General features: G+C 50.2%; 2 protein-coding genes across 2 annotated transcripts in view; both read left to right on the top strand.

Annotated features, from left to right (window-relative positions):
• The window catches only part of LOC126933840 (protein FAM136A-like), an 879,973-nt gene that overhangs the window by 11,306 nt on the left and 856,365 nt on the right, over positions 1-12,302 (top strand). The gene's annotated exons all lie outside the window — the stretch shown is intronic.
• The window catches only part of TOGARAM2 (TOG array regulator of axonemal microtubules 2), a 73,190-nt gene that overhangs the window by 53,140 nt on the left and 7,748 nt on the right, over positions 1-12,302 (top strand). Inside the window, 4 exon segments of the mRNA XM_050755230.1 lie at positions 54-171; positions 585-679; positions 3,155-3,347; positions 4,253-4,469. Coding sequence (XP_050611187.1) covers positions 54-171; positions 585-679; positions 3,155-3,347; positions 4,253-4,469 — 623 coding nt within the window.

Here is a 12,302-nt window from a genome sequence, read left to right as displayed (position 1 = left end):
TTTATTATGCATTTCCGAGCTGTTTCTTTATCTTGCTGTCTCTCCTGTGGCAGATTTTATGGCCGGAAGATGGTGAATATCTTGATGGCGAACACTAAGTTTGATGCATTTCTGAAGCAATCCCTCCCACCTTACGACTTGAAGAAGGTCATGGCAGCCATTAAACAGCGGGTGAGTTGTGGGGCATGAGTGGGTCATGGCCTTTTGGGGGTGGGGGCGACAGTGCTGAGCCTGGCAGCCTTCGAGTGGGTCAGGGGAGTGGGGAGTGGATTCCAGAGGTATTGATTTCATCCACTACTCCTGATAGGTGAGATAGATGTGATTTCTGTCCTCTGTGCTCACACCTGGTTCTGCCCCCACACTGCCTATGTTCCTTGAGGCTTCCTGGGCTTCCACACCTTCATCTGTTAACTGGGGATCTTGATTTCTGCCCCAGCTACTTTCAGGGCTCTGGAAGGCTCAACTGTGACATCTGAAGCTCTCCTAGGTGGAAGGGATTATTGCCGTTATGTCTCCACTAGAATGTCTGGCAGTTCCCTGGAGGGCCACTCCTTTTGGCTCATGCTCTGTGTGTATTTTTCAAGGGAATAGAAGATAATGATGAACTTCCCTCTGCCAAAGGCCTCAAGGTGTCGAGGAGTCTGGTGGTGTGTGAGAACGGGCTGCCCATCAAGGAGGGGTATGGCTGCTCCTGTCTCTCTGGGCTTCACATCTAAGACTTCTGACAGAGGTGTCCTGCTTGCCCATGGCCAGGGGTGGCTCTGGGGTGGATACATGGATCTGGGGTACCGCTGACACCTAGTTGGGTCTGCAATACTAATAGATGAATTTGTAGGATGTGTTCCCCCTCAACCCAAATCCCAGGGAGACCAAATCCTGGGCTTGGGAGCATATGCCAGTAGAAGTTGGTTCCTGCAGTCCCAGCTGAATGGGTGAGGTTCCACTAGCATCAGTGGTTGCTCTCTGTGTGGGCTCAGTGAGAGAGCTCTCTGTGTGAGCTCAGTGCGAGATCTCTCTGTGTGAGCTCAGTGACAGATCTCTCTGTGTGAGCTCAGTGACAGATCTCTCTGTGTGAGCTCAGTGCGTGAGCTCTCTGTGTGAGCTCAGTGCGAGAGCTCTCTGTGTGAGCTCAGTGCGAGAGCTCTCTGTGTGAGCTCAGTGCGTGAGCTCTCTGTGTGAGCTCAGTGCGAGAGCTCTCTGTGTGAGCTCAGTGCGAGAGCTCTCTGTGTGAGCTCAGTGCGAGAGCTCTCTGTGTGAGCTCAGTGCGAGAGCTCTCTGTGTGAGCTCAGTGACAGATCTCTCTGTGTGAGCTCAGTGCGAGAGCTCTCTGTGTGGGCTCAGTGACAGATCTCTCTGTGTGAGCTCAGTGACAGATCTCTCTGTGTGAGCTCAGTGACAGATCTCTCTGTGTGAGCTCAGTGACAGATCTCTCTGTGTGAGCTCAGTGACAGATCTCTCTGTGTGAGCTCAGTGACAGATCTCTCTGTGTGAGCTCAGTGACAGATCTCTCTGTGTGAGCTCAGTGAGAGATCTCTCTGTGTGAGCTCAGTGCGAGAGCTCTCTGCGTGAGCTCAGTGTTTCCCCGCTCGCTTAGACCAGCAGATCCTTTAACCACCAGAGTGACCAGCCTGGGACTAGTTCAGAGGCCCAGCCTGAACTAAGGCAGATGAGAAGGCATGGACTGAGAGGCTGGGAGGAGGGGGTGTGGGGGTGCTGGGAGCAGTTAGAAACCAAGCAGGAGTCCAGTGGTCACGCCTGTGCTTAAAACTGAAGCCCCTCTGCAATGTCCTGGGCTGATCCCATCTGAACTCCCTAGCAGGGCACCAGGGAAACCCCATGCCCACTTCTTCAAAGGTAACTTCCTGCCCCCTCTCCCACTCTTCCTCTCTCAGCCTGACCAGAGCAGCAGCTGGGATAAGCAAAACACAAGAGCAGCTGGTATTCACGTCCCTCCACATCCTCTCTCCCTGCTGTGCCTTTGCTTATCCTAGGCGCCATCTACACCTAGAACATGTCTATTGGTTCTGCAAGATTCAGCTCACCTGTCGCTTTCTCCAGGAAGCTCGACCACTTTGTGCCCCCATGTCCTCAGGGTGACAGGCTGGCCTGTTCGTCATACCTCTGTCAACCCTGTTAATTTATCTATCTCTCATTGTCTGTGAGCTCCTAACGGCAAAGGCTGTGCTCTCATCTCACAGTTCTCAGTGCTCAGCACAGCTCTTGGCTCTCAGTAGACAATGAGTGTGGAATGCAGGAGTGAATCACAGAATGAGGGACAGTGGGCTCTGCTGGATAGGACTGGGGTATAGGGCATGAGCCAATGACCTAGGCTTGGAGCTGAAAGGTAGTAGTTCTGCACAGAGCTGTTCTCATGCTGGCTAGAAGGGGTTAGCGGGCTGTGATGCGCAAATGATCCCAGCATAAGAAAATGGGACTTTTTACAATGTCCCCAGTCGCTGGGGGAGTGTGAGCAGAGCCTAGCCAGCCATGGCTCAGGATATAGGAGCCAGGTAGAAGGTTGGCCGTGATGACCTCCAAGGTCTTTCCCCGCTCTTACATGAAATGTGCACCAGTTGAAAAGTAATTCCAGCACTTTGGGAGGCCAAGGTGGGTGGATCATGAGGTCAGGAGTTCGAGACCAGCCTGGCCAACATACTGAAACCCTGTCTCTACTAAACATACAGAAATTAGCCGGGCATAGTGACACATGCCTGTAGTCCGAGCTACGTGGGAGGCTGAGGCAGGAGAATCGTTTGAACCCAGGAGGTGGAGGTTGCAGTTAGCCGAGATCGTGCCATTAAGCTCTAGCATGGGCAACAAGAATGAGACTCTGTCTCAAAAATAAAATAAAATAAAAATAAAAAATGTGTACCAGTCATCCTTTTGTGGATAGCCACTCCCTCACTCTGACTTTCCCCATTGCTTACATATCTTCTGAAAAGAGAAAAAGGCAGGAAGAGACAGCCCTGACCCCTGACAAGGGGATGGGGCCCTGGGTAACAAGCTGTAGGTGGAGGGAAGCTGGGGGTGGACTAAGCTGCAGGTGACACTCTCCTCTCTGCCCCACCCGCCTGTAGGAGGTGGCATGGGACCAGAAGTGGGTTCATTCCCCTGGGCTTTTCCCTGGGGTTCAGATGCCATGCTCCTTACCTAGGTTCAGCTCCAATGGCCCAAGGCTGGTGGGGCTGCGCTCCATGCTGCAGGGCAGCGGGGAGATGGTGGAGCAGCTACGGGAGCTGATGCGGCTGCTGGAGGCCAAGGACTTCCGGTCCCGGATGGAAGGCGTGGGGCGTCTCCTGGACTTCTGCAAGGCCAAGCCGGAGCTCGTCGCTGCCCACCTGGTCCAGGTGAGCACCACCTGCTTCTACTCTCCCACCTGTCTCTCCCCTGGGGGGTGCAGCTTGAAGTTTGAAAACTCTGAATGGCGTTGGACATTGTGTCAGACCTCTCGGGGTGTAAGGAGCACTTGCTATGCAGTTGGTCTTTGTAACATGGAGACTACCTGGAATCGGCTGAGTGGGCAAAGGCACCGCCTCTGCCGGCACCTTGGAAATGCTCAGAGATGTCTCTTGTCCTTCTAGCAGATTTACAGCGAGGAGGGTAGGAGGGAGAGGTGGAGGATACTATGGTGAGGCCTTGGGTTGCTTCTGGGGAGCTAGGTGCATCATGTTTGGGGGCAGAGCATGTGGCTGGACAGGTGACTGGGCGGTGATGGCTGGACAGGTGTGTTAGGAGCAGGTACAAGCCCTTCACAGGCTGAACACTCGGGTGGCGCCTGCTTCTTGGTGGAGTGAGGCTGCTGACAGTCACACAGCTGAGCAAAGACACAGCTCAGAGTCAGCAGACCTGGGTTTCCATCCAAGTTTCTTACTAGCTGTGTGATCTCAGGCAAATCACTGAACCTCTTGGAGCCCCAGTTGTTGTTGTTTATGGGAAAGTGGGGGTGGTAACATGTGCTCCATGGGTTGTGGAGATCATTCAGTAAAAAGGAGATTGCAGAGCAACTAACAAGATGCCCTGGACACTCGGCATGCAATGAGTGCTCAATGCCTGTCGGTTCCTCCCCTCTTGCCCACCCTTTTGAGGAGGTGAGCTCTTTGTTTTTGAGAGTGCTCTGGCATAGGTCGGGGATGCAGGAGGAGTCTCTGCTGAGTTCGCTCAGCTGGGCCGGGTGAGCTCCAAGCTGCCTGCACTGTGAGAGTCCCGCCCAGCCTGGGTTCCCATGGGTTCTTGGTTTCTGTTTCCTCAATAGGTCTTTGATGCTTTCACCCCAAGGCTTCAGGATTCCAACAAGAAAGTGAGCCAGTGGGCGCTGGAGTCCCTCGCCAAGATGATCCCCCTCCTCAAAGAGAACTTGCACCCCATGCTGCTCTCCATCATCATCGCTGTTGCAGAGAACCTGAACTCCAAGAACTCGGGGATATATGCTGCTGCTGTGGCTGTGTTGGATGCGATGGTTGAGAGCCTGGGTGAGTGTCCCACCTGGGCCTGTGTGGCTCTGGTCACCATGTCCACCTTCCTGCTTGGAAATCTGCAAGGTGGATAAAGCTTTGGTTGGTTCCCAGGCCAAGTGTTTCACCAGAGGCTGTGTAGGGCAGAGGTGGAAACCAGAGCCTCCAAGGCTCTTGGCTGGTGAGCTTTTCCATGTCACAGCCACCCACACCTCTGGACGACTGGAAGTAGAGGTGATGTGGAGATGATCCAGTCCAGCATCCTCATAGACACATGAGGGCAGTGACCCCCCCAGGGCCACAAGGCACCACAGTGAGTGAGTCAGGAGTGCTGAGAAGCTGGGCCGGGGCTTGGTGTGGGGTTTGTTGTGATGGGCAGGGAGGGAAAGTGGAGGGAGGGGAAAGAGGATAGAAGGAAAAAAGGTGGGAGCTATGGAAGAGACATCAGGAAAGGTGAGAGCTTCTCGGTATGACATCTTGCTTCTGGAATGTTAGGGGAAATGTTGGTGCATCTGCTTGTGTTCTCTTATTCCTTTCATGGATGATAGAAGGTGATGTTTGGTGTATCCAGTACGTGGATCAAAGTGCAAATTCCAAACTTTGGGTGTGTGGAGAAAGTAGCACATGAGTGGACTTATGGCCAGCCCAGCATAAGGATGAGCTTTCCCAAACAAGCCTTGCTTCATGGCCTGAAAACTGCCTGTTTGCCTTGTTGCTGTGTGTCCTGATGAGCATAGAGCAACGTCTTGGCTTTAGCATCCAAAGACCATCCTTTAGAGAGGCTGGACACACCTCCTGACACACTTGCTGCCCCCGCCCCCCACACACCTGCTTCCTGGCCCGAGCCCAGCTCCCTGGGGCTGGGACAGCCACCATGTCCTTGGCTGGAGGCTCCAGGAAAAGTTTCAGTTACAAATCAAAGGCCTGGTCAGGTCCCTCTCTGCCTCTTGAGTTCATAAATATTGTCAATTTCCGCTCTTCATCTCAGAGGGAATTTATGATTTGCTGAGTTTGTTGCTGTAGAACAAACAATATAAATCCAGCTCTAAATTACGGCTTGTTCTCAGCGTTGCTCTGGGTAAGTGAGATTGCTGTTGCCAATAACCAAGGCTCTTGGTAAATCACCATGGGCCTTGGATTTATTGGGAAAACCTGTACCAAGCGAAATAGGCTTTAGCTATTTGAAGAGGATAAGCATCCTTGTCTGGGGAGAGGAATTTTTAACTCTTCCCCCTCCAGGTGTTTTAGTTACCACTTTTTGCCATCAGGCCAGCCTCCTTGAGCTCGCTGGAACTGTGGTGCTTTGGGCAACAGAATCTAGTGTCTCACATTGTCACAAGACTCAGGTCCCTCTTATTTGGGGTTCTGCTGTACTCCCACTAGACTGGGCGTCCTGGAAAGGAGAGCCTGGGGGTGGCCTGCTTTTGTGATCTGAACTCACCTGGTAGCAGGATTGTAGCTACTAGGAAGATGCCTCAGTTCTTCCTTCCAGGACAGGGCTTCCATGGGTATGGTACCCTGTGGTTCATCAGTCAGAGGTTTTAGTGCAAGATGAAGGGTTGGCTGTCTTCCTCTCTAATCCATAGGTCAGCGCTCAGGCTGGAATGGAATGGTGTGGGCCTCAAAGGGATGAATGGAGTCCAGTAAATCCCTGGCAAAAGTCTCTGGTGGAGCCCAAAGGGTAAAACACTGGTTTTTTTTTTTTTTTTTTTTTTTTTTGTCTGTTTTTGTTTTTTTGAGACGGAATTTTTGCTCTTGTTGCCCAGGCTGGAGTGCAGTGGTGCGATCTCGACTCATTGCAACCTTGCCTCCCGGGTTCAAGTGATTCTCCTGTCTCAGCCTCCTGAGTAGCTGGGATTACAGGTGTGTGCCACCACGCCTGGCTAACTTTTTTTATTTTTAGTAGAGATGGGGTTTCACCATGTTGGCCAGGCTGGCTGGTCTCAAACTCCTGACCTCAGGCGATCCACCAGCCTCGGCCTCCTCAAGTGTTGGGATTACACGTGTGAGCCACCGTGTCTGGCCAAATATACTGTTTTGGATCCAGGTAATTTTTGAGCAGGTGAGGCATGGGCTATCTGGGCCTGATAACTTTGCTGTAAGCCACACCCTCTCAGCCCAGCCAGCAAAACGGGTTTTGAAAGTGTTCCTAACTTTGAAGTGACAAGCTGATTTCCACATCCATGTAGGTCAGAACTGGAGGGAGTAGGTTACCAACAAGGGGAACTCATCATTGCCGGGGAGTACCTAGGGTAGAATCCATCTCTGGGAATGGTTCTTATCTGCCTGTCATGGTCTGAACCTGGCCTGCGGATGGAAGTAACTAAAGTTCCCGCTGTCCCAGGGGATTGGGTGGTAGCAGCCGAGAGTGCATCAAATCGGATGGAAGAGAAGGGGTATGAAGTCCCCCCAAATCACCCAAGCTGAGCCTGGTGGTTCTAGTGGTTTCTTGGGGGACCTTTAACACCTGAGGCCCCTCCTGGAAGTGGCTTGGGTTGGATATGATCCAGTTTCTTTGATGGGAAGGAGTTTTCCCCTAAACCTCTTTCTTCATGCTGTGTAAGAGATTCTGGGCTCCAGGCTGGAGATGAACTGTTGCATGCTGTGAAATATTTAAATGTGGAAAGTCACAGAGCAACAGCTCAGCAGGTTACTGTTTATTTCCTGCAAAACTGGAGGTCAAGGGGATCAAGAATAATGGCAAGCTAGGATGCCTTCTGGCATAAAATCCAGATGGCACAGCCAAGCTGGGAGGATGGCCTTCTTGGGGGACCTTCTAGAACTCACTAATTCTAGAATTCAGTGATAAGGAAGCCAACATCATCTCTTCTAATCCCTTGGTTTCTGGGGTTGAACGGAGGATTGGTTGGCAGAGCAGGTGAGGATTTTTGCCCATGTCATTTTCATGGGAGGTAGTAAGGAATGAGACATGTTGGCAGCTTGCTCCCTGACCTCTGCCGTCTGTCACTGCCAGCCTTGAGGCCTCTCTGGGATCAAGGCTCAAGTGGCATTCTTTCTACTCAGCACCAAGACCTTCTGATTTCAGGGGAATTATTCTGGGATCAAGAAGCTCCTGAGTAGAACTGGGTGGCTCTGTCTTTGGGTTCTGTCACTGGATTAGTTACAGAAGAAACTTCGCTAATTAAAACATCAGGCTGCTGACAGCTCATCCTCTCCTGATCACCATTCAAGCTTCTCTGTGCCAAAAGGAACTTTCTTAATTTACTCCAGCCCCTCGTTAGTACTAGAGAGAGCAGATAAGCCTGGAATGGGGGTGGCTTCAAGTATACTTTTGCTCTTTTGCTTTCTGACTTTAAATTTATTACCTTATATAAATCATATGAACATTATATTGTTAATGGAATTTAAAAACGCATCCGTGATGCTTCTCCAATATACAAACTGCTTAAAAATCTCTCTTCTATTTTTGTCTGTCTATATACAAATTCCCTGGTTAAAAATCATAATGTAAATACAGTTCTGATTTTGCTTCTTTCATTTAACACTACCCAGTTTCCCATGCTACTAGGCAGTCTTTCTAGTTAATTAAAAAACCTAAAGTTCACTCCTACCACTGTAAAGAAGTCATACTTATTATTGAGAAAATGAAAATACAAAACAGTTGAAAGGGGAAAAAAAAAATCCCTCACTTATAGTCCCAACTCTTAAGAGAAACCATTATTAACATTTGGCATTTCTCAATTTGAGTTTTTTTCTGTGCACATTGTTGTAGGGTAAACGCAGCTGATAGCAATAACTTAAGCATCCCCTTAGAGTGATCCTGAATGGCAGACACACCTAAGTGTGTTTTCTGAGCTAGGGAATCTGGGAGTGGCCAACTCAGAGATTCGTTCCTTGTTTATGAGGCACATCTGAGCCCCCGACCTGTCCTTTGGAACGTGAGCCATACAGGGGATTGAGGCCCTGAGTTTTGGGGTAAATGAAGGTTGCCAGGTGGAGGGTGTTAGGTGAAAATGCTATATAAATTGCATGCTGTTTGCAAGTGGTTGCGATTTTCCTGCCCAGCCCTCCGCCACTGGGCTATGAGGCTCTCCCATTCAGCCCACTGCCACTAGACTCTCTCCCCTCTATGTAAGCCCCTAATAAAACCCCATGTCTTGTTTGTTGGCTCTGGGTCTCTGCTTTGGCCTCTTGAACCAGATGCCCTTTCTATAAATGGGGGTCAATAGGGGTTCAGCACAGCAGTTGTGTTATAAGTTTGGATTTGCATCCTGCTTTTAAAAAAATCAGAGCATAAGCATTTGCAGATGATTATACTCTTGAGTCACTTTTTTTTTTTTTTTTTTGAGATGGAGTCTGGCTCTGTCATCCAGGCTGGAGTGCAGTGGCGCGATCTGGGCTCACTGCAACCACCGCCTCCTGGGTTCAAGCGATTCTTCTGCCTCAGCCTCCTGAGTAGCTGGGATTGCAGGCTCCCGCCACCACACCTGGCTACTTTTTGTATTTTTAGTAGAGATGGGGTTTCACCATGTTGGCCAGGCTGGTCTCAAACTCCTGAACTCAGGTCATCTGCCCACCTCGGCCTCCCAAAGTGCTGGGATTACAGGCGTGAACCACCACGCCCGGCCTTGAGTCACTTTTAACAGCTCCATCAGGTGGCTGCACCATAGCTTGTGTGTTTCTGTGCAAGTGTGTCAGTCCCAGTTTTTTCTTTAGATGAACATACCTAGTGTTGGCAGCCATGGTGAATCTGGTAAAACCAGCATGTCATTACTTACCAAGTCTTGTGCTTATTTGGGGGACTCCAGTCTGACTCCAGTTTCTTTGCTGCCACTGTCCTTGTTACCAGGTTTCCTACACTTTCTTAAAAGTTCTTTTCTGGCTTCCCAGTAGCCAGAGGATGATGTGGCCCAGTAGCCTCAGGGCTTGGCTGAATGGGACAGGCGTAAGGCCCCTTAGACCTCCACCCCATTGTAGACAGGGGAGTCTGAGCCTAGGAATGACAGAGTCTCTGAGCTGCGGCTAGTGGCTGTTTTTTCTCCATTGCAAGGCCCGTGTTTGCTTCCTTGTGATGCAGAAAAGGAGCCTAGGAAAGCCCCAGGCTAGGCTAATGGAGTGTAGATTTTCAGCTTTTAAAACTTAGATTCTAGCCTCTTCATTGGTCTCTCTACCACGATGGTTGCTGGGCTCTCAGAGTTTTAAGGTAATAATAGTAACAATAATAGCTGATACTTGCATAGTAATTATATGCTCTAGGCACTATCCTAAGCACTGTTTGTTCATTGAACCCTTACAGCAACTTTATGAGAAAGCTATTAGTATCATCCCCATTTTATAAATGGGTAAACTGAGGCATAGAGCAGCTAAGTGGCTTGTCCAGTGTTCCACAGTAAAATATGGAAGAACCAGGATTCAAACCCAGGCAATCTGTATTCAGAGCTCTTATAACTGCTATGCTTTAGTGTGTCTTATTGAACCTGGAGGTAACCTGAAGATGAGGCTTCACTCTAAAAGTGGCCAGTGGAAAGACAGGCCAATTGCCTGGGTGTAGTGCTCTGGGGTTCATAAACCAGCCCAGGCACACTGTGTCCTGTTTTGACGTTGCCCTGCACACTACGAGCATTTATTCAGCACCTGCAGTGTGCTCTGCACCGTGGGAGCATGGTCTGGCATGGGTCTCTGCTGGATGTGCATTTTTAAGTGTTCCCCAAGTTCACTTCTTTCTGGCTCTGGGGAGAGGGGATGTTTGGGGCCAGAAGCGCGAGTCCCTGCTGTGTCTACATGTCAGGTCTAGACGTGTCCAGGGTCAGGTTCCAGCTCAGGCTGAGGTCTGAAGGGAGTGGGTGGATGAGCAGAAAGAACACTCAGGGGGCTGCAGGCAGGTGAAAGATGATTTTATTCAGCAGCAGCTCTCAGCAGCAGCTTACTCTCACACCATCTGCCCTGTCTCAGCTGCTAAGTCTGTTGGCTCCCACACACAGCTGCGCCGGCTCTCCCTTGCCTTCAGGGTCAGCAGCTTAACTCTTTCCCTCTGGACACAAGCCGTTTCCTGGCTCCATGTCCATCTGCAGACGGTCATTCTCTCTTACAGGGGACAGTAGCTTCACTCTCTCTCTGGGCACACACAAGCCTGCACAGTGTCAGCAGGGCAATTATGCCTTTTACAGACCATAGTGGCATAGGGCCAAGGCATGGCCTTCCCATGTTATGGCTGTGATAACAAGTGGAGTTATACGTCTGTACTCTAAACTTGCTGAGTCACTCTGGGTGTTTACCTCAGCCTATCCTTGACCAAAGCACAGCCATGTTCCTTACATTAGAGAATGTTCTAGACTGAGCATTGTGGGAAGTGACCAAGGAGGAAGAAGTCCTTGTCTTCAAATCTGAGCCCAGGTAAATGATAGGGGTGGGACAAATAGAAACACCTGGAAACAAACAGGTGCCATTCATATGAAAACCTATTCTTATGCAACTGACAGCTTTACCAATGCACCCTGAGACCTTATCTTGCTAATTGCAATATTCTAGAAGCTGGCATCTCATTTATCTCCCAGGACAAATTATTTTAAAGCCTCTTGATGGGTGGATGGAGCTTTTGCAAACAGCAGAGATGTACCTGGGTACGTTTTCTCCTGTGTATCCCTCAGGAGGAGAGCAAGGCAAGCAGGGATGAGGTCTTAGCTAAACTTTTGCCTGATGAGAAAAACAAAGCACGGAGTGCACCTCTCCAGGGATGCAGGGGCTCTGTGCTGAGGTATTGAAGGAACTTGGAAAAGGTGAGTCTGGAAAGACTTCCTCGTGCAGAGCTCTAAAAACTCTGACCCTTGCAAAGAGAAGTCTGGCCTTGAGGTGGTCGGCTCCTGGGTCCCAGGATACACGTGCTGGGACTGCTATGTTAACACCACACAGGCCACCCATCCTCACCTCCCTGACAGGTGCAGGCAAGCCCCAAAGCCACATCTCTGAAAAGTGCATTTTGTTACTTGCCCCACCTGCTACTGAATTAAGCTGTGACTACTGTGGTTGCAAAATGCTGGGAGCTTGGCGTGCTGGTTTCTCTGCAGTCCACAAGGAGAAGGTTCTGAGGATGGTGTGGCTTTCTCAGCTTAGCACACCTTTCTAGGACAGCCCCATTTTTCTCATCTTGTGTGTTTTTGTGAGAAATGCAGCTCTTCAAGTTTAATAGTTTGAGAAACCAGGAGGTGTCAGCTAGAATGGAGAGGAACGAGCGGCTTCTAAATTCAGTAGAAATGGGGTCCTGCTGCAGTTGACTTCAGGAATATGAAGGAGCCCGAGAGCCTCTTTATTCCGGAAACGTCCTCACCCCATTTGCTTGTGTTTTCACCATTAGTGGCTCATCTCTGTAATAAACACTCATACTATTTCAGTTCTTTCAAGATACGAAGGGGGTGGTGCTCAGTCCCTAGAGCTTTACCCATGGGCATGGCTGGGCAGCCAGGGAGCTGCGCCTCGCAGCTGGGTGTGGCTGGATGGTTGGTGGAGCTGGGATTGGGGGCAGGGGCACTGGGACAATTTTTTAAAAAGGGTTAAAATCCCTCTTTCCCCAAACCTCCTGAAAGACATATTGGGGCATATAGATGATAAACTTAGCCATCTTTGCAAGTATATTCATGCTGGGTCTGGGACTCAGACCACCTGGAGTTTACAAGTAAGGAAAAAATCAGGCCCGGGCAGTGAGGTCATATATAAACCATTGATGATAATACGTGTTCCTCAACCCACAAACTCCCTCCTCGGACCCTGCCAGAGCCAGCCGGGTGCTTCTGCTCTGGATAGGAGGACCAAGCATCCTGGGTTCCCAGGACTCGAGACTGACGGTGCTGAAATGGGGAGAGCCTGGGCCCACCAGGGCCAGTCGGTCACCCTGGC

Source organism: Macaca thibetana, chromosome 13 (genome assembly GCF_024542745.1).
Source record: "Macaca thibetana thibetana isolate TM-01 chromosome 13, ASM2454274v1, whole genome shotgun sequence".
NCBI classification, from domain to species: Eukaryota; Metazoa; Chordata; class Mammalia; order Primates; family Cercopithecidae; genus Macaca; species Macaca thibetana.
Note: the sequence above shows the minus strand (reverse complement) of the source record. Positions and strands in the feature narration are given on the sequence as shown.